Source organism: Talpa occidentalis, unplaced genomic scaffold, assembly GCF_014898055.3.
Source record: "Talpa occidentalis isolate TD23 unplaced genomic scaffold, MPIMG_talOcc4v2.1 talOcc4.12, whole genome shotgun sequence".
Classification (NCBI taxonomy): domain Eukaryota; kingdom Metazoa; phylum Chordata; class Mammalia; order Eulipotyphla; family Talpidae; genus Talpa; species Talpa occidentalis.
The window spans coordinates 56113293-56132729 of NW_023601212.1; the positions used below are offsets into that span (position 1 = coordinate 56113293).

At 37.1% G+C, this 19437-nt stretch overlaps 1 protein-coding gene and 1 long non-coding RNA gene across 10 annotated transcripts in view; one reads left to right on the plus strand and one right to left on the minus strand.

Moving 5' to 3' along the window:
• RASAL2 (RAS protein activator like 2) overlaps positions 1 to 19437 on the minus strand; it is a 321407-nt gene that overhangs the window by 35143 nt on the left and 266827 nt on the right. For all 8 annotated transcript variants that reach the window (XM_054693446.1, XM_054693448.1, XM_054693447.1 and 5 more), the window contains 4 exons: positions 6265 to 6418; positions 4132 to 4230; positions 3013 to 3567; positions 485 to 629 (listed from right to left, as the gene is read on the minus strand). In XM_054693446.1, the coding sequence (XP_054549421.1) occupies positions 485 to 629; positions 3013 to 3567; positions 4132 to 4230; positions 6265 to 6418 (953 nt within the window). The remainder of the gene's footprint in view (positions 1 to 484; positions 630 to 3012; positions 3568 to 4131; positions 4231 to 6264; positions 6419 to 19437) is intronic.
• Positions 1 to 19437, plus strand: part of LOC119241247 (uncharacterized) — a 42762-nt gene that overhangs the window by 18041 nt on the left and 5284 nt on the right. Inside the window, exon 4 of one of the 2 annotated variants that reach the window (XR_005124282.2) lies at positions 501 to 693. The exons of the other annotated variant lie outside the window; for it this stretch is intronic. This is a non-coding gene — a long non-coding RNA (uncharacterized LOC119241247). Of the gene's footprint in view, positions 1 to 500; positions 694 to 19437 lie in introns of those variants that run through there. 2 annotated transcript variants of the gene reach the window in all.

Here is a 19437-nt window from a genome sequence, read left to right on the forward strand (position 1 = left end):
ATGAAGTACACAAAACTACTTGGTCTTACTAGTGGTTAATACCTGGATTTCATGACCAAATTCGGAACTGCAAATGACTGGCTTAGTCAATAAAATGTGATACACGATAGCAAATGTTAATACTTTGGAGATTTAGGTGTTATATTTTAACAAGATATAAATGCCTAATATTTGAGGGGGGGGGGAACAGATCACCCTAAGTAGTGACAACCAAGATTATTATAGTGTATTGTTGGATCAGGAACTTGAGTATCTGGGATTAGTTGGATGTGCTGATGGGTTTTCTCTTTCTGTACATATTTAATAAGTGACTCTGCTGATCCTGTACTGGTTAGTACCACAGAGACTTCTTACTGCTGAAACCCAAACACTGTAATAACATAGAACTAAATAACATGCAGAATTTGAGCTTGATTTGTGTGTTTCATGAGGGTGAAATAACTTAAAAGGGGAAGAAAATAAAACATGTTTTTCTCCTCCATACCCAATGCATCATGAAGATATTGCTGTCCCACCAACTTGAGGTATTCCTCAATGGACTTGGTGGCAATGGTGTTCTCTCTGAAGATCAAGACATCATGTTCTCCACAACGATCCACTTCAGACATCACCAAGTCGGTCAGAAAATCCTGGTAGAATAATGTTCAATCAGGCAGAAAGCAACTGAATAAATAATATACATTCTAAGAGTGGTGAAATATCAGAGATGCTGGGAATGCTGTTTTAAAACTAAAGCTACCAGATTCATTTCAAAGAAAAAAGCCAGTCAGGCTAAAATCTTAAGCGTCACCACCCCTAAATTTAAAATTCCTTCAAAAATTTTCCATTACACTTTTGATAAGGACCATACATAACTCTGAAAGCAGTCTTACAAGTTTCTGTATTTTATGGTTTTTATCTACCCACCCAGCCTCATCTTGTACCATTGCCTGTGGATTCTACTCAGACTCAGGACCTTCTTTTGAGGTCCTTGAATACATTAAGGCCTCTGTAAAACACAATGTTACCTATTCAGCACAAAGCTTGTGAACACGCTGCTCTCAGTTCTACTTCACTCCCACCACTGCTTCCTGTTCCCAATGTCATGGAGTTAGGAGTTTAGTTTACATATCATTTCCTCGGGGAAGGCTTCCCTCACCAACACTGCCCCTGAACTCCATTAGTCAGGTCTCCTTACCCCACACTCTCATAGCACCATATACCTCATTTATTCTCTGCACGTCTCACTGTAATCACACATTTATTTTTTCTGTAGTTATTTGATTAATATCTGTTTTCCCCAGAAGACAATAAGCCCCATGAGGACAAATACAGTATCTACTTTTGTTCTATATATTTTCAGGACTTAAAAGTTTCTGCTGTGGATTAGGCATTCATTATATAAAAATTATAAAATGCTTGACAGTACCAATGTGGGTGTTTTTAACTTCCACACTGAATTCATTTTCTAGGCTGTCTATGTATGTAAGTGTGTATATATGTATGTATGTCCCACTGCCCATCCATCCATCCATCCAACCATGGAAGGGGGAAATGCGTAAGAAGAAATAAAGCTATTAATGAGCAATTGCTTTATTTCTCAACAGTCCTAAAAAAACTGATGTAAAATTCAGTGTTTATTGTCATTCGGTTTGAAATGTGTTAATATTATATATTTTGAATGTTATACATTTATTGGCTATTTCAAAGTCTCTAGAACCAAAAGCAGAGGGAATATACTGATACACTTTTACTTTAAAATTACGTATTTTATACATTAATTGGATTTATTCTGGGATAGCTCAATGGTGTAAGAGTTGTACACTTAGAAAGCACTATTCAAGTTCTTATGCTAAAGGACTGGAGGAAACTTTGCGGGTGATAGTAACATTCTGTACTTTGACTGTTATAGTGGTTTTTATTGTTGCTTAGTCTATCAAAACTTACTGAATTTTTTACTTTAAATAGGTGTAGTTTTTTTTTTTTAATGTAAATTGTATCTCAATAAAGTTGTTTAAAAAATACTACATATATCCTGGTCTTAGAGCAACTGAAGAGTAGAAAGAATGTATCTGTACAATTTTAAGGATGACTCCAAATTTCAATGACATCTAATCTCATACTTAGAAATTTTTTAATACCAGAAACCTCAAATTTATTATCAACCACAAAAATGATAATCAATAGGAAAGCAGTTAGGCAAGGGACTAAATACTGAATATACTGAAATATTCTGATTTGCATCATGAAGTCTTGAAAGCACTTTTATTATTTTGTTCTAAATAAATTATTCTAGTTGTGTACATCTCTAGATTGAAAGTGCAATTTTGCCAAAGACCAATTTCCATATAACATAATGGAGACTCATTCTAGTGAAATGAATATGTCTCACAGAGGTGGTAATTACCATATTCAGGATGATCAAAGACTCTTATCAATTGGTTCTTTATACAATTAGTATAAGTCTTTTTCCACCTTCCTACCTTTACTTCTATGCAGGATAAAATGAGATAAGGCTATCATGAAATAGCTACCAATTATACAATATCCCATGGTATTTTTATTCCAAATTTGAATTTTAGTCCCAGGAAGACTTGCTAATGCCCAGGATATTTCTGGAATAGTTCCTTCTATGACTAGGGGATAGAGTCATCAATTGAGCTAAACAAAATACAGTGAGGCGTGAAATCATTATGCAACACACTCTACAACTCAAGGTAAACAATCTTAATCACACTGTGGGATTAGCATGCCAACACCTTACCATCTATTTTGCCAGACAATAAAGAGCTAGCCATGGTATCTAAGTTTCATGCAAATGAATTTTAACATTTTTTTTTGTCTTCATTTTACTTTAGTTTTATAATTCCCATCTTTCCTAGATCTAAGAACTCCTAATTGGTTTTCCTAATTTTTTTTTTGACCAACAGCAAAGCATTTTTCTCTAATTTCGATATCCATAGTATCCATATATTTGTTTCTTTATAAAAGGCAGGGGAGAGATTTTAGGTAACATAATCCTTTCCCACTTACCTTAGCTCTGCCAGTACTTTGAAGAATGTGCACTAAGGCACAAGCTAACTCCTCTTTATTTCTCACACTAATTACTGGTTCCAGGACAGAACATAGCATGGTGTAGTTGCTGGTGACAAATTCTGCAAATTCTTTGTATTGCTCCATAGGCAGAATGGTGATAGTTTGGAAACGTGACTTAATACGAATAGAAGGTCCTCCAGTCTTTCCTTTGTTGGGTGTAGGTGTACTCACTGGATACCACTTTTCTACAAATTGGCGGCTAGTCACACTGGCAGTGGGGATGTTGACTAAACCTACATAATTATTCTTGTCCTTTTTTTTCTTTTTTTCCACATCTTTGTAAATGTGAACTGTGATGCTATGAAGAGGTGGAAGGCTGTAGAATTCAAAATGTTCACCCCAAAAAATATTGTCTGCTTTGGTCTTGCTGGTTGTACGAGCAAAGAGGGTATCATCAAGGCACAGTTCGCAGAAATATTTCTTTTTAGGGGCAAGGTCCTTGGCTTCAATGATCCATAAACGGAGAACATTTTCAGCTCGTCTGCAATTGTCCTATAAAGCAACAAAGTTGAGTTTGAGAGTGAAATTACAGAAAGACAACATTTTCCTCTAAAAGTTCATGATGCTAACTATATAATGTAGGGAGGGCAGTTCATAAACAATGAAAAGGATTACTATCTCATTGTTAGGCAAAATAGAAAGCTTTGAGCAAGACTGTATCAGAATCTTAGAAAGCCTATTTTAATTGGGTTATACAGAGAGAATCTATTTTTATTGGGTGAATGTAAGTTCTTACATAGCCAACTTAGAGGCAACCGAACTAGTTTCGGCAGATACAATAGACGTAGGGTGTTAAGAAACTTGTATTCCAGTCCCATTTCTATTATGTATTTGCTGCTGACTTGGGCAAGTCACTTAACTTTTCCTGAATCTTCTTATCCATATTGGTAAAATGACAATATCTGCATTAAGATTATTTTGAACATAAAAATGCATAACATGTAAATGTGTTTTCAAAGGTTCTATAAAAATCAAATCATTATTATTGCACTTACTTTCTATCAATTTATTGCTTAGAAGTAAACATTTTTTTTGGACATTCGAAGTCACTATTACCTTATTTGGCTGAACTGTCCTTCGAAGGTTTTCCATCCACTTATCTCTCTCTGAAGCAGAGTTACAGCTGAAGCATTTACTTCCACTTAAATAGGTAACCTTCAAAGTAAAGAATAGATATAAGGAAAGTGAGACACAGACTTGGGGGCTCCATCTTCCTAGTTCTATCATTTAAGAGTTAGGGATATACTATGAACCCATATCATACTAATGAAGCCAAAAATAATCTTCCTTATTTTATGATATCTAGATTTACATTTAGATCCACTTTTTTTTTTGTAATCTATATTAGCATCTATATTCACCTCCTATATTATCTATATTAGCATCTATATTCACCTCCTGGTCTATGAACAAAGGCCACTGAAAATTCAGCTCAGGAACCTAAAACTCTTTTACCATGCAGAAAGACCAAAATTAAAAAGCTTTCAGACCATATCACAAATTACCTGCAAATGAATACGCTCAACTCTGAGTTAATAAAAAATAAGTAAAAAGGGAAGAGAGTCTCTCAAACAGTTATCAAATATTTTGGGACTGTCTTCACTGTAATAGTATAAAAGGGTACTAAATGAAATTGAAAAGAATTATCAGTATTGAATTACTATCTTTGGGATCCATTTTTCCTCCACTATGCAATCAGTCTGATGCTTTCCAGTCTTTATTAGGTTAGCCTGACTACTATTATCACTGTCCTTTAAAACTGAAAGTTGATGCATCTATGCCTAGCACCTAACGCTGGGCTTGGTATACAACCTGTTGAACTATATTTTACAAATATTAGTAGTAGAAGTAGTAAAAGTTCTACAAATATTAGAAAGTTCAAATGACTTTCATAAAACAGAACACCAATAAATGATCTGTCCAAACTGCTAAAGCATGCTCACATATTAACTCAATCTCAGGGATTATAACCTAGTGAGTCAGATCAGATTACATTTTTTGTCCAGTTGGTGGTTACATGTACAATTCATATCAGGTTTTTTTTTTTTTCAAAGATTTATTTATTTTTATACAAGAGCTAGGGTACAGGCCAGAGGCACAGGAGGGTGAGAGGATTCACCAGAGACAGAGCGGGGAGCAGAACAGGCAGATGACCAAAATACACTGCTAAGGGGAGCAGCAGGCGCGACAGGAGAAGTCGGCCACGCCATGTAGGAATTTCTCTGGCCAGCCGGGAATCGAACCTACGCTGCAAAGGCTGCAGACAGCTTCATAGTGCTGCACTCAACCGGCTGTGCCACCGGGGAGGCCCCCATATTAGTTTTTGAATACTTACTATTTTGCTCTCCCCAGTAAGGAATGTAATAAGTTTCATTGATAATTTTTATGTTAGTTACAGGCTAAAATAGTATCTGGGTTTAATAACGTTTAAAATTGTATTTAAGGGCCTTGCTGGTGGCACAAGGGATTAAGCACAGCACTATGAAGCCATCACAGCCTCTGCAGCACGAGTTCGATCCCTGGCCAGCCAGGGAGCTACCCACATGATGCAGCAGACCTCTCCTGTCTCTTCCGCTGCTCCCCTCAAGCAGTGTTTTCTGTCAATCTGCCTACTCTGCTCCCAACTCTGTTTCTGGTAAATCCTCTTACCCTCCACACCTCTGGCCTGTACCCCAGTTCTTGTATGTATAAATAAATAAATCTTTAAAAATATTGTATTTAAAATAAATTTAAATAAGACATGGTTGCAGATCTTGAAATGCCAATGTAGTTAGAGAAATGGTTTTGGTAAATTTACTCAAAGAATCATTAAAATTAGGGGCTTAAGGTTTTAAGAGAAATATAGTAACATAGTGAGTAATATCTTTATTAATGCTGAAAAATTAATGTAGTGATTTGAATAAGTTATTATTGTGACCTCTACAGAGAACGTACTGAGAACCCACTTAACTGAAACCAGACTAGGCCAAAAGGAATAAGTAGTCATCATGAGAAACTTTAATGACCAGTAAGTTAACTAAATAATTTTCCAAACTGTTCCCTATAAGTAGGTAACTTTCAGCAACTGAAAACCAGTTAAGATGACCAAATCATCAACACCAGAGTAATGAAATCACAGAATTACTGGGTAGAGAATTAACATCTTGTTTAACTACTCTTTTTTCTTTCTACGCTTTTTAAAATCTTCACCTCAAAGCAGAAGTCTTGCCCAAGGATGCTACTATGGAGAGGTTTCACGGATACTGGCTCCCCTCTGCCAAGATCCAGACATTCCACTGCACTGCAGGGGCTCAGCAAGGATTCATGGGAACGTGACTCTTTTAGTTTAGGCAGCCCACGAGACCTAGAACAGAAAAAGATATTAAAGGTAGTGTAATGTTGACCAATAAGGAAATGATGGTCTAATGCAATATGCCAACAAATATATAAATGCCTAAGGGAAAAATTAATGAGAAGCAAATGAATAGTTAATGTATAATTATAACAGTAATAACCATATTCATGTGGCATCTATAAATATTATATATATTTGTGTATACACATTCCTTTTTTTAAACAAAACACAAAACATACTATAATATTAACTGTCCCAGGGAACGTCCAAGCTCTACTACAGGCATTGTTTTTAATTCTTCTTTCTATCTTGGAGATGGAAAAAAGACGTTATTCAAGGTTATCATACACATTCTTTTTTTTTTTTTAAAGATTTTATTTTTTATTTATTTATACAAGCACTGGGTACAGTCAGAAGCATGGGAGAGTGAGAGAATTCACCAGAGCCAGAGCGGGGAGCAGAGCAGGCAGAAGGATCGAGGTACACTGCTGAGGGGAGCAGCAGGCGGCAGGAGAGGTCTGCGCGCCATGTGGGACCCTCACCCTGTGGCCGGGGATCAACCGGCGCTGCAGAGGCTGCGGGCAGCTTCGCAACCCAGCGCTCAACCACTGCGCCACCAGGGAGGCCCTACACATTCTTTTTTAAGCAAAGATATTGACAAAAGATTCGTTCTTCCGGGCCTCCCTGATGGTGCAGCGGGTTGAGCGCAGCGCTGTGAAGCTGTCCGCAGCCTCTGCGGCGCAGGTTGGATTCCTGGCCGGCCAGGTAGATACCCACATGGAGCAGCAGACCTCTCCTCTCACGCCCACTGCTCCCCTCAGCAGTGTTTTCGGTCCGTCTGCTGTTCTGCTCCTTGTTCTGTCTAGTGAATCCTCTCAACCTCTCGAGCCTCTGGCCTGTATCCCAGCTATTGTATAAATAAAAAATGATTTTTTAAAGATTTATTTATTTATTTATACAAGCACTGGGTACAGTCAGAAGCACGGGAGGGTGAGAGAATTCACCAGAGCCAGAGCGGGGAACAGAACAGGCAGACCGATGAAATACACTGCTGAGGGGAGCAGCGGGCTAGACAGGAGAGGTCTGCGCGCCATGTGGGACACTCGCTAGCGGCCAGGGATTGAACCGGTGCTGCAGAGGCTGACAGGCAGCTTCGCAGCCCAGTGCTTAACTGCTGCGCCACCAGGGGAGGCCCTAAAAAATAAATCTTTAAAAAAAAATAAGATTCATTCTTCCTCCTCGTCCCTCTTACCCTCCAAAGCTATATCTTTACCTTCTTCTATCACTGAGAGAATAGTATGGATGAATCCTCATTGTTTCTGCTGTGGCAAAATACACACACACACACACACACACACACACACACACACACACACACACACACAGCCAAAGCCAAACTCTTTAGTATGAGATCCTGCCTTTCAGGTTTTATTTCCACCTCAACATGAAGTTCTTCTCTGGCAAATATTTAGTTCTATACAGGCTTGCCTGTATAAATAAAGAATAAAATGCCTTGAAGAACCTTCCCATCCTCAAAAGAAATGTTCAAATTCTCACCTAGAAGAACAAATCTTTGCCAACACCATTTAGACATCCTGGCTGATTTGGCTGCAACAAGGATGCCTAGGATCACAATTCCTGTCACCGGAGGAGCTAGTACTTCACTGCCTACCCTTGGAAGAGTAAATTCAGTCAAACAATATAAGGCACAATATTCTTGAATTCAGAACTGGATAGCCATGTGGTTTTTATTCAATAATTATAGTATTTGTTGACCGAAACACTCAGAATTAAATACACTTCAAGCAGAAATACCTAGAACAGGGATAAAAAGAAATGCCTCCTGTAAAGACATTTGTTTTTGTAAAACCTATTAACTAAGTAGCTTCATTCATTTCCTTGAAATAACCATGTTAACATTAAAAGGAACTGATACTTGATGCCAGAGTAGCTTTCAGCTGAATTACAAAATAATGAGATATAGGAAACTGGCACTAAAGGCTGCTCTTTTCCTTCTGTTTCCGTTCTATTATTATTTAATCAAACTCCATACAGTAAGAAACAGCTTAAGGATTTTAGTCCATTCTTATTTCCACACACAAAAAAACCAAACACGATTTAATGTTAAGACTGAAAGATGTGTTCTGATATTCAGCTGGCTTTTTAAGATGAAAAAAAAAATCAATTTCTACATTCCCATTGATAATACAAAGTATGCACAAAAGGGACAAATGCCACCTAACGTTTTGTACATGAAAAATAACAATATAATTTATTTCTTTTTGCTGTATTGGATGAGACAAGGACATGCTATATACTGTAAACACAGCACATCAACTATTAATAGTTAACTGCTAAACATTTTTTTACGTTCACGTAATTACCATACGACCTTTCCCAGTATGTTCCACAGAAAGTGTGATTAAGGCGACAGGATATCGGAATCTTTCTTAAACACATATAAAACAATTCCAGCCCATTTTTTTCCCCAGGAATTGCTAGGAGGGGAAAAGCCTCTCATTCTCTGGAAGTGAGCCTCTCAGCAGCAAAGATGAAAGCACATTTAAAATAGGAGGTAAGACAAGCGGCGTACTTTTACTTTGTTAAATTCTCTAGGAAAATATTCTAAAACAAATGAATTTTATTTCAAACAAGAGAAATGTCTACCTACATGAAGCAACTGTACAGCCACCTGGCAGTGCAACCCCAGATCATAGCGGAGCCACATGTCGCGATGCAAGTCACTTTCTGAACTACATCTCAGAAAACAACCAACAACCAATAGAAGACGGTGTTCCTGCTGCCTTCGGTTACTGATAACATCTTTGGATAAATGCTTTCCAGGTGTGATTTCAGATCTTCAATGGAAGCAGGGTAGAAGCACCAACAACAGAACATGCAGTCATCTTCCAAACAAGCAGCAGGATAGGTAACACTCCTTCTCTTCCTTCAGGCTGCATCCAGCCCCTCAGGTAACACAAACAAGGTGTCTGGGCTCTAGGCTGGGCCTGTTGCCATGGTGCTACACCTATAAGGAGATTAGAGCCAGAAGGCAGCAGGGAGAAGCTGCAGCTTGAAGGACTCAAGGAGCATGCTCTGTAAACCTGACCATTTTAAGACAGAAAGGAAGGAATGGCGTGGCCCCTATCCATTTCCACTAAGAATATTTCAGAGTCAAGGACTGTATTCTTAAGAACTGAGGCAATCTGGGAGCAGAGGAGAATCTCTTAACTTGGGGGGTGGGGTGGGAGCAAAGCAGATGTGTGTGTGTGTGTTTGTGTGTGTATATATATGCATATATATATGATATGAAGCCCCCCACTGAGAGGAACTTGCTGTAGCCACCTTGCAAGGACAATCTTTCACATCTGCCTATTTCTTTACATTGCTTACCCTAGTTTAATATTTCTAGGTATTATTTTACATTGACTTATCTGGGTTATACTTTTTTTTTTTTCTTGTGGAGCAGTTGGGCACATTTTTTTATACACTGCCTGTCCAATGCTGAACAAATTTCAATCTGAGAATTCAGCTCTGATGTAGTCACTAAGCATTATAACTAAAATTCAAAATGCTCCTATTACTGAGATTTCAATTATTAATATATAGTTGAAAATCTACTATTCAGCATTTATGTAGGTTCATGCATGTATATACACCTATGCCACACACACCCGTGAACTGAACACCAGAATCACCAATATGTTCAACATTATTACTGAATAAAGAAGCAACTCCTTCCTGTAATGGGAAGAACGTGTCTCTGAGAAGACAGAAGTAATTCCCAGAGAAGCAGGATTACAGTAAACAGGAAGATCAGGCAGCCTGGGAATGGCTTGATAGGGGGAGGCATTATCTTTGCAAATATTTCTATGTAATAGCATTAGTAACCCTAAGTCTCTAAATCACATTTACCTTCTCCTGTACTTTCATAACAATTGATTTTTCTTAGATCTACAAACCAGAGAGTTTTAGTACGGCACTACAGTTTACTTCTCTAATGGAAAGTAGCTTGTGGATTACTGAGAAAATAATATAGATTAAAACAATGTTTCCCATGCAGTATGACAATGGTCTTCATCAAGGAACCTAGTCCTGAAAGTTCAGAAAGTCTTTTTCTGATTCTGCACCCATTTCCTATCATCCCAGACACCATGTAAGAATGATTCTGGGTTCCAATATGACTGCTCATGGCTTAATTGGGAAACTGCTTTCTAGAGGTAGTATTATTTCTTCTTCTTCTTTTCTTTTTTAAAGATTTATTTATTGATTTATACAAGCACTGGGTACAGTCAGAAGCGCAGGAGGGTGAGAGAATTCACCAGAGCCAGAGCGGGGAGCAGAACAGGCAGACTGACGAAGTACATTGCTGAGGGGAGCAGCGGGCGGCAGGAGAGGTCTGCGTGCCATGTGGGACCCTCGCCCGGCAGCTGGGGATTGAACCTGTGCTGCAGGTGCTTCGGGCAGCTTCACAACCCAGCACTCAACCGCTGCGCCACCGGGGGGGCCTGAGGTAGTAATATTTCTAATTAAGAAAACTATCTTTTTCACTGTTTTATTTAAGGTCAATTTTGATTGTGTATAGACTCTAAGACCTTTAGCAATGTGACAGGTAGGAGTTAAATCTAATTGTTTTGCTGATGAAGATAACCTGCTGCTTCTGACCTATTTAAAAAAAGATAAACTAGAAGGCGAGACTGGCTATTACAATAATGAATGAGTGTTACAGAACTTTAACTCATATCTCTATCTGAAGTCAGTCTTAAAAGACAAAAGTAAAGGGCTAGGAATGGGGAGTCAACACCACAAGATACTCTGAAGAAAAAGAAAATAGGAGTCAAAGAACTCTGATTCTTAGTGCATTAAGTAAAACACAGCTGGATTTTTCTCAGCTTACCCATTTAACTTTTTTAAAAGTCATATTTTCCCCAAAGTGCTTGGATGTGTTAGCTCAATCTGCCACTTGTTTACAGATTCAGCTCCAACTTTGGGAACTGTTTAATTAAAAGTGCTTATTGCCACACAAAATCCTGTACTTCTGTGCAGGTGAATTTCTGCTTGATTAGGCAGGTAGGATTTCAGCCTGCTTACTGAATTCTTGAAGAGACAAGTTCAGTCATAAATTGGGTGCAGCAACATACACTTTTATCCACTAATATGCATTCCTAAGACCCTTTACCTTATCTGAAAATTTCCCAGGTAAATATTAACACAATTAGGTATCCTAATACTCTACCAACAATTTTATGTGGACTTACTCTGCCTCTGAGATAACACTTTGGGGAAAATGCAGCTTTATTTGCTCCCTGCGTTTTATTTTTTACAGCCAGGTATCTATGAAAACACCCAATATATATTTCCTGCATGAAGGAGTAGATCTTTTCTTATATATTTTAAAAAGTTTCCTCCCTTATATTTATTAAAAGAAAAGAAAAGAAATGAGAACTTATTCACCAAGTTCTACTTGTGTGCCCAAAACAGGGCCTTCCTGAGGATCCTTACAGCATGAGGTACATTGTTTTACCTGCTGCAGCTACAGGCAGTGCCTACTGTGCATGTTACTCACTCATTTTAATGTTAACTTAAAAAATATACCACCCAACCACTCACACCAAAAAGCTATTTATGGAAATAGTTATCCTGATCTTTCTCTCTGCTCTTAGTCTCTAAATAAGATGGTTTACTGAGCTGGGCTGCTAATGGTAAAGAAGGATTATTTGTCAGCCCAAGTTCTCACTTAAAATGAACAAGCTGGTAGGAAATTTATCATCATAGATAAAAATGACATTCAGCTTATTTTGGTATATATACATATATACATGCAAGGAAGGTGGACACAGAAGGAAGATAAAATTATAAATACTAAAATATGTTCTGAAAACGCAAGCAACTTTCAATATGACAGACACTAGGGGACAATCTCTTTAGAGAAACTGTGTCATATTATGATACACCTTTTTTTCTTATCCTTAAATTTCAAATGGAATAAAATCTACATTGTCTATTAAACAAACAAAAAATAATACAACTATACTGAATTTAAAAAACCGATGAAAAGAAAGGAAATCATATTTATAAATCAATTTAACTAATATACTAAAGAGCATAAGGACTAATCATCTTTCTTTATAATTTTCTGAATTTAATTAGAGTCTCAGTTTCATTATTGCCATAAAATTAAGTTTGGGCGAAAGGAGGATAAAAGAAGGAAAATGATGGAGTTCAATGACACTTACTTTGTGATCATTTCAAAACTCATGAGTATTTGCCTAAGAGTCTCCTGTTAGTTTTTCATTTATTTAAATAAATGCAGATATGTATCAATCTATCCACCCACCCAATAATTCTTGTTGCACATTACGTGTCAGATACTGTATTAGAGGTAGATACGAGGAATACATGAAGAAGAAAGGCAAGGGTTTTGTACTCAATCACAGTGTAAAACCTCGTGAGTTATCAATTCATTATACTACAAGGTGACAAGACCTATGAAAAAGGATGCAAGAGAGACTGTGAGCACTTTGTAGGCTCCCAGGTCTTAAATTGGGGGTCCTACCTTTTCATGTAGGAATAAGTAATGTGTAATTGTGACCTTCAGGATGGGGTGGAGTCAACTATATGCAGATGTGGAGGTGCTGAGAACTTTGGAGAACGCAACCAACTTTATCATGAATGCAACCAAAAGCCCTATATATCCACATTAGCTTACACTACTCACAAACTATGTGACATGGAACAAATATTTATTCTGATTCCTAGTTATCTCATTTGTAAAATAAGACAATGATTTTTCTTCCTTCATTCAAATGGGGATGATTTCATTCCTTCATACAACTGTTTTTCATAGTTACTATGAAAATCATTTCAAAACTCATGACACAAAGTAAGTGTCATTGAACTCCATCATTTTCCTTCTTTTATCCTCCCTTTGCCCATACTTAATTTTATGGCAATAATGAAACTGAGACTCTAATAAAATTCAGAAAATTATAAAGAAAGATGATTAGTCCTTATGCTCCTTAATATATTAGTTGAATTGATTTATAAATATGATTTCCTTTCGTTTCATAGGTTTTTTAAAATTCAGTATAGTTGTATTATATTTAGTTTGTTTAATAGACAATGTAGATTTTATTCCATTTGAAATTTAATATGATTTCATGAATATTTCATAAATTACATACTATACAAATGGGACTATTATTGTATACATAGAGCTTCACATTGTGGTATGAAATGCATTAGTTCACTTTATATAAATTATATGATTGAGATCAGGATAATTATGCGTGGATATAGTCTTTGCAGGAAGAGTATGAAAATGGAAGGAATAAATGTATGGAAGTATTTTTTTCTATTAAGATAAAGCATTCTAATGAATTTAAAGTGCTATCAAGATACAACTAGAAGGCCTCCCTGGTGGTGCAGCGGGTTGAGAGCAGCGCTGTGAAGCTGTCCACAGCCTCTGCAGCGCTGGTTCGATTCCCAGCCAGCTGGGGAGAAACCCATGTGGCTCGGCAGACCTTTCCTGCCTTGCCTGCTGCTCCTCTCAGCAGTGTCTTTGGTCCATCTGCCTGTTCTGTTCCCTGCTCTGTCTGGTGAATCCTCTCACCCTCCCGCACATCTGGCCTGTACCCCAGTTCTTGTATAAATAAATCTTTAAAAAAAAAGGCGTACTTGCAAAAAAAAAAAAAGATACAACTAGAAACTTCAATTGGATTTTAGTTCACAAAACTAAGGTATTCTTTTTTTTTTTTCTTGCTAGATTTTTATTTTTATTTATTTATTTTTTTTATAAATTTTATTGTTATATTCCCCATACAATTGCAGCCCCCCCATTCTGACCCCAATCCCTCCCCTCCCGCCCCCGCCCCCCTAAAAGTGTCTCTGGTTCTTAGTTTTTTGTTGATTTTGATTTTCACTTTCTTATAGTTATTCATTTTCCTGGTCCCTTATTTAAGTTTTCTAGATTCCTGCTATGAGTGAGACCATATGGTATTTTTCTTTTTCTTTCTGGCTTATTTCGCTGAGCATGATCCCTTCCAGCGCCATCCATGTTGCTGCAAATTGCATGTGTTTATCTTTTTTGAATGCTGAGTAATATTCCATGGTATATATGTACCACATCTTCTTGATCCAGTCATCTATTTTTGGGCATTTGGGTTGTTTCCAAAGCTTAGCTATTGTAAACAGTGCTGCTATAAACATAGGGGTGCAGGTGTTGTTTGGAATTGATGTTTCTGTGTCCTTTGGGTAAATACCTAGGAGTGGAATTGCTGGATCATATGGAAGCTCTATGTTTAGTAGGTCCAGAAATCTCCACACAGCTTTCCACAGTGGTTGGACCAGTTTTCACTCCCACCAACAGTGCAGAAGAGTTCCTTTTTCTCCACACCCTCGCCAACATTTGTTGTTGCTAGTTTTTTTAATATGTGCCATTCTCACTGGTGTAAGATGGTATCTCATGGTAGTTTTGATTTGCATTTCCCTGATGACAAGTGATGTTGAACATTTTTTCATATGCCTGTTGGCCATTTGCATTTCCTCTTCAGAGAAGTTTCTTTTTAGCTCTTCTGCCCATTTTTTAACTGGATTATTTTCTTTGTTGTTGTTGAGTCTCATCAGCTCTTTGCAGATTTTTGTGATCAGTCCTTTATCATTAGTGTTGGGTGCAAAAATGTTCTCCCAGTTGGTGGGGTTTCTCTTTGTTTTTGTTATTGTCTCTTTTGCTGTGCAAAAGCTCTTTAATTTGATGTAGTCCCAGCTGTTTATCTTTGCCTTCACTATCACTGCTTTGGGTGATGTGTCTGTAAAGATGTCTTTGATGTGCAAATCACGTAGTGTTTCGCCTATATTTCCTTCTATATATTTTATGGTTTCAGGTCTTATGTCTAGTTCTTTAATCCATTTTGAGTTGATTTTTGTGTATGGTGTGAGGTAGTGGTCAAGCTTCATTCTTTTGCATGTAGCGACCCAGTTTTCCCAGCACCATTTATTGAACAAACTTTCTTTGCTCCAATGCATATTCTTTGCTCCTTTGTCAAAGATTAGTTGACCATAAATCTGTGGGTTTATTTCTGGATTTTCTATTCGATTCCATTGGTCTGTATGTCTGTTCTTGTTCCAATACCATGCAAAAACTAAGGTATTCTTAATTGGTCCATTGCAGTAAACACTGGTGAGGGACTTTTTACAATCTATAGCTGGATTATATTGATTAGTTAATGGTCTAGAATCCAATAATTTATGAGAAGTTGTCATTCTATCCAAGTACATGGTATTGAAAGAGATCATTCTACTTTATTTTCTAGAATTTGTTTTTCCTCTTCCCATCTATCTCAGGTCAACAAACATTGAGTTTCTCAACAGGACATGCATTATGCTAGGGCATGGGGATACAAATATTGTTTGTATCCTTGAGGAGCTTGCAATATGTTGTAGTAAGCAGAAACATGAAAAGATACTTTCACTAGAAGGTGGGTAGTCCTATAAGGTATATAGAGTGGGCCATGGGAAGGTACATGGAGTAAGACAATGAGTATATGACTCCTGATGGGTATTGTTGCAAGAGTATGAATTAGAAGTAAATCCAACAAAGAACAGGGTTTGGAATAGGAAATGGTATTCAGGTTAGATGGGGTAGCAAGATGAGCAGAGAGATATGAAATAGTATGTTGAACAAATGACAGATTTTTTTTTTTTGGTAGAAGTGATAAGAAATAATGCTGAGAGACAGGGAATGATTGGACCATGTGGAGTTTTGTATGTTATGATAAAGAACACAGCTTTATTAAATTATTATATATATCTATGATATTAAAATTGAAGTTTCACTTGAGACCCTAAAATAAAACAGATGTTTGTAAGCCAAAGTGAAGTACCAGGAAAAAAAGTAGAATTTAAAAAGAAAATATTTTTTTAATTAGTTCTATTACCTGAAACCTCTCAAGATCAAGACTATAAAATGTAGTCAGAGAATGGAGAAGGGAAAGGATTTTGTTAGTGGTAATTTTTAGAGAAAAATGAGGTTAGTCCCCACAAGGGATGTGGGCAGGGGATGCATTCAGGGTAGGTTTTATTCTATCTGGGAGATGAGCACTGACTATTGGTGGGAAAGCAAGAGAAGGTTGATGTTTTTGAATTAGCCTACACTCCTAGAAGTTGTCAGTGTAATGGATGTGCAGATACTTCCTGTGGATTGGAGGACGAGGAGTAAAAAAACCAGAATAGTAAGAATTCCTTCCTAGAAACTAAATGAGGTTGCAACTAAACACCTAGAGTAGAAATGTACCTGGCAAGCTCAATAAATCACAGGTGAGAGCTCCTCAGAGATTAGACATTTTTGAAGAATTCCCCAAAGCACCCCAAGAGGGAAGAGTCAGCTTTAAACCCCTGCCAGGCTCAGAGAGCATAATAGAAGCCTAAGATAGTACCAGAAGTTTCTTACACCCTTTCCTCTCCTTCCTTCTCCCCATTAAGAGAGCACTTAAAATCATGGTTAGTAAGCTGGAGGGAAGAGAAGATGAGGAAAGAAGTAAATAGTTTTATAATACTTCCTTCTTTAGGGCAGGCAGGTTGCCTATAGGTGGCTTGGGTGGGGGAAGTTCGCAGTTTTGATTAATATCTATGACTGCACACCAGTAAGTTCTGAATCAGACCTTATGTTGAAAGCAAACACAGTTAAATATACCATAGACATACATACAAAAGCTAAAAGCCATACAACTTCCAGGTGAAAATCTCTTGGGCCAAAAAACAAAAATAAAAACCCTGTAAACATTGCTTGTAGAAATGTAAAATGGTACAAGTACTCTAGAAACCAGTGGCAGTTTCACATAAACCCACACAGGCACTTACCATGTAAGTCAGCAATTGCACTCTTGGGCATTTATCCCAAGGAAGGGAAAGGAAAACTGTTCACAGAAGCTCTATTCACAATAGCTAAAAGCTAGAAACAACCCAAATGTTCTTAAATGGGTGAGTGATTTAACAAACTCCGGTACATTGATATAATAATAAAATACTACTCAGTGACAATAAGGAACAAATTACTGATAAATGAAACAACCTGGGTGGATTTCAAAAGCAACCTATATGTTCGAAAAAAGTCAATCTTAAATGGTTATATACTACATGTTTTAATGAAAAATAAACTAGTTGTTACTAGGGGACACGATGGGTATAGGGAAGTAGGCATGACAGTAAAGGGCTGCTAGTAAACAAAGTTCTTTTCTGATAATGGAACTATTCTGTATCTGAATTATGGTGTGCTAATCCAAATGCATACTAGAAACAAAACACACAAAATTACGCATACACACAAATGAGTGCAGATAAAAATTGGTGAAAACCGAATAAAGTTTGTAGTCTAGAAAGAGTACAGTACCAAGGTCAATTACCTGGCTTTCATATACCAGTTACGTGATATCGTTCTAGGGAGAAGCTGGGGGTAGGGTTTGCAAGACTCTATGCACTATTTTTACAACTTTTGTCAGTATATAAAACCAAAATTAAAAGTTAAAAGATTAGTTCTGATTAGGAGAAACTCAAGAAGCTGGGTATATTGTTCCAAAATGCCCTGTACCAATGGACATCTCCTGACTAGTGGACTACTTTAAAACCATGCTTTGTCAATAAGCCTCAGAATCAAAACTATTTCTGTGAAGGTTTTTATTTGAGGGATGTTTGAAGAGGGTGAGGGAATCTATTTCATGTGCTTTATATTTACCTCATTTTTTTTGTGAACTTAAGAGCACTCCCAGAGTAAGGCTGGCAACCTAACAGGCAATGGAAACATGGAGTAACTGATAGTGCAGTATAAGCACTGTCAGCATTTCCCAATTTTTCACATATTTCAAAGTGTATTTGAACAAAAGGCAAAAATACCACAGAATCTTCTCCTGTCCCAACACCATCCCACATGACACAACTTTAAATATAAAAGTGCTGTCAGTATTGATTCTAGGAAATCACTTTACTGAATTTTATCTGATTGGATGGCTTTGGAACGATGATGACTTTGTGACATCCTATTGATTTCGCCTCTGAAATGTTCCTCCTATCTTGTCTCTGTGCCTCTTCATTCCCATTGCCACTATCCTCTTTAGTGCTTTCATTATCTCTTTAAAATAGTTTTTTTATAACTGATTTCCCAAACTTAATCTCTACAAACTAAGTTATCTGAAATCCCATTACTGGATTAATCCATACATAGCACAGTTCTAATTAGATCTCCCCACTGTTTACATAATAAAATCCAAACTTTTTAGTCTGACTTCCAAGGACTACCTTCAGCATGTAATCTGGGTTGACAACAATTCCCACCCTGAATTTTGAAGACTGCTCCACTGATTTCTTCTGGTTTTCAATATTCCTATTGAGAATATATATGCAATGATCCCATTCCTCCTCCGTATGCAATTTTTTTTAAAAAAGCTTTTGAGAATTTTTTTTTTTTGCGCCTCAGTGTTGTGATATTTCATGATAATGTGAACTGATGTGTGACTACTGTGGAAAGCTTTTTGTCTTTGATTCATTCATTCACTGTGCTAGGAATCTGGTGACTTTCATAATTTGGACATTTAAGTATTCTTGTTTGGGGAAATTTTCTTGTATTACTTCTCTGACAGTTTTCTCTCCAAAGTTTTTCTTTGCTCTTTTACTATAATCTTGTGGTTTATTTTCTCATTTTCTGTTCCACTTTCTGGGAGAGTGACTTGACTTCTACTTATATTTTTACTTTCTAAGCTCTCTTTCTAGTGTCATTGATGCTCCTTTTCTTACTGTATCTTGTTATTGTTTCACAGATGTTCAATCTTATCTATTGAAAATATTCACTACACTTTGAAGTTGGTTTTGGCTCTATGCATTGTCTCTACTTCTTCCAGGTTCCCCCCAACCTCTTTCATTTATTATTATTTTTTAATGCTCTGTTGTTTTGGAGACTTCCCTTAAATATCTGGAGATCCTTGGCTATTTGTCTATATTTAAGAGCAAAGGACTAAAAAGTTCAATCTCAATGGAAGTTT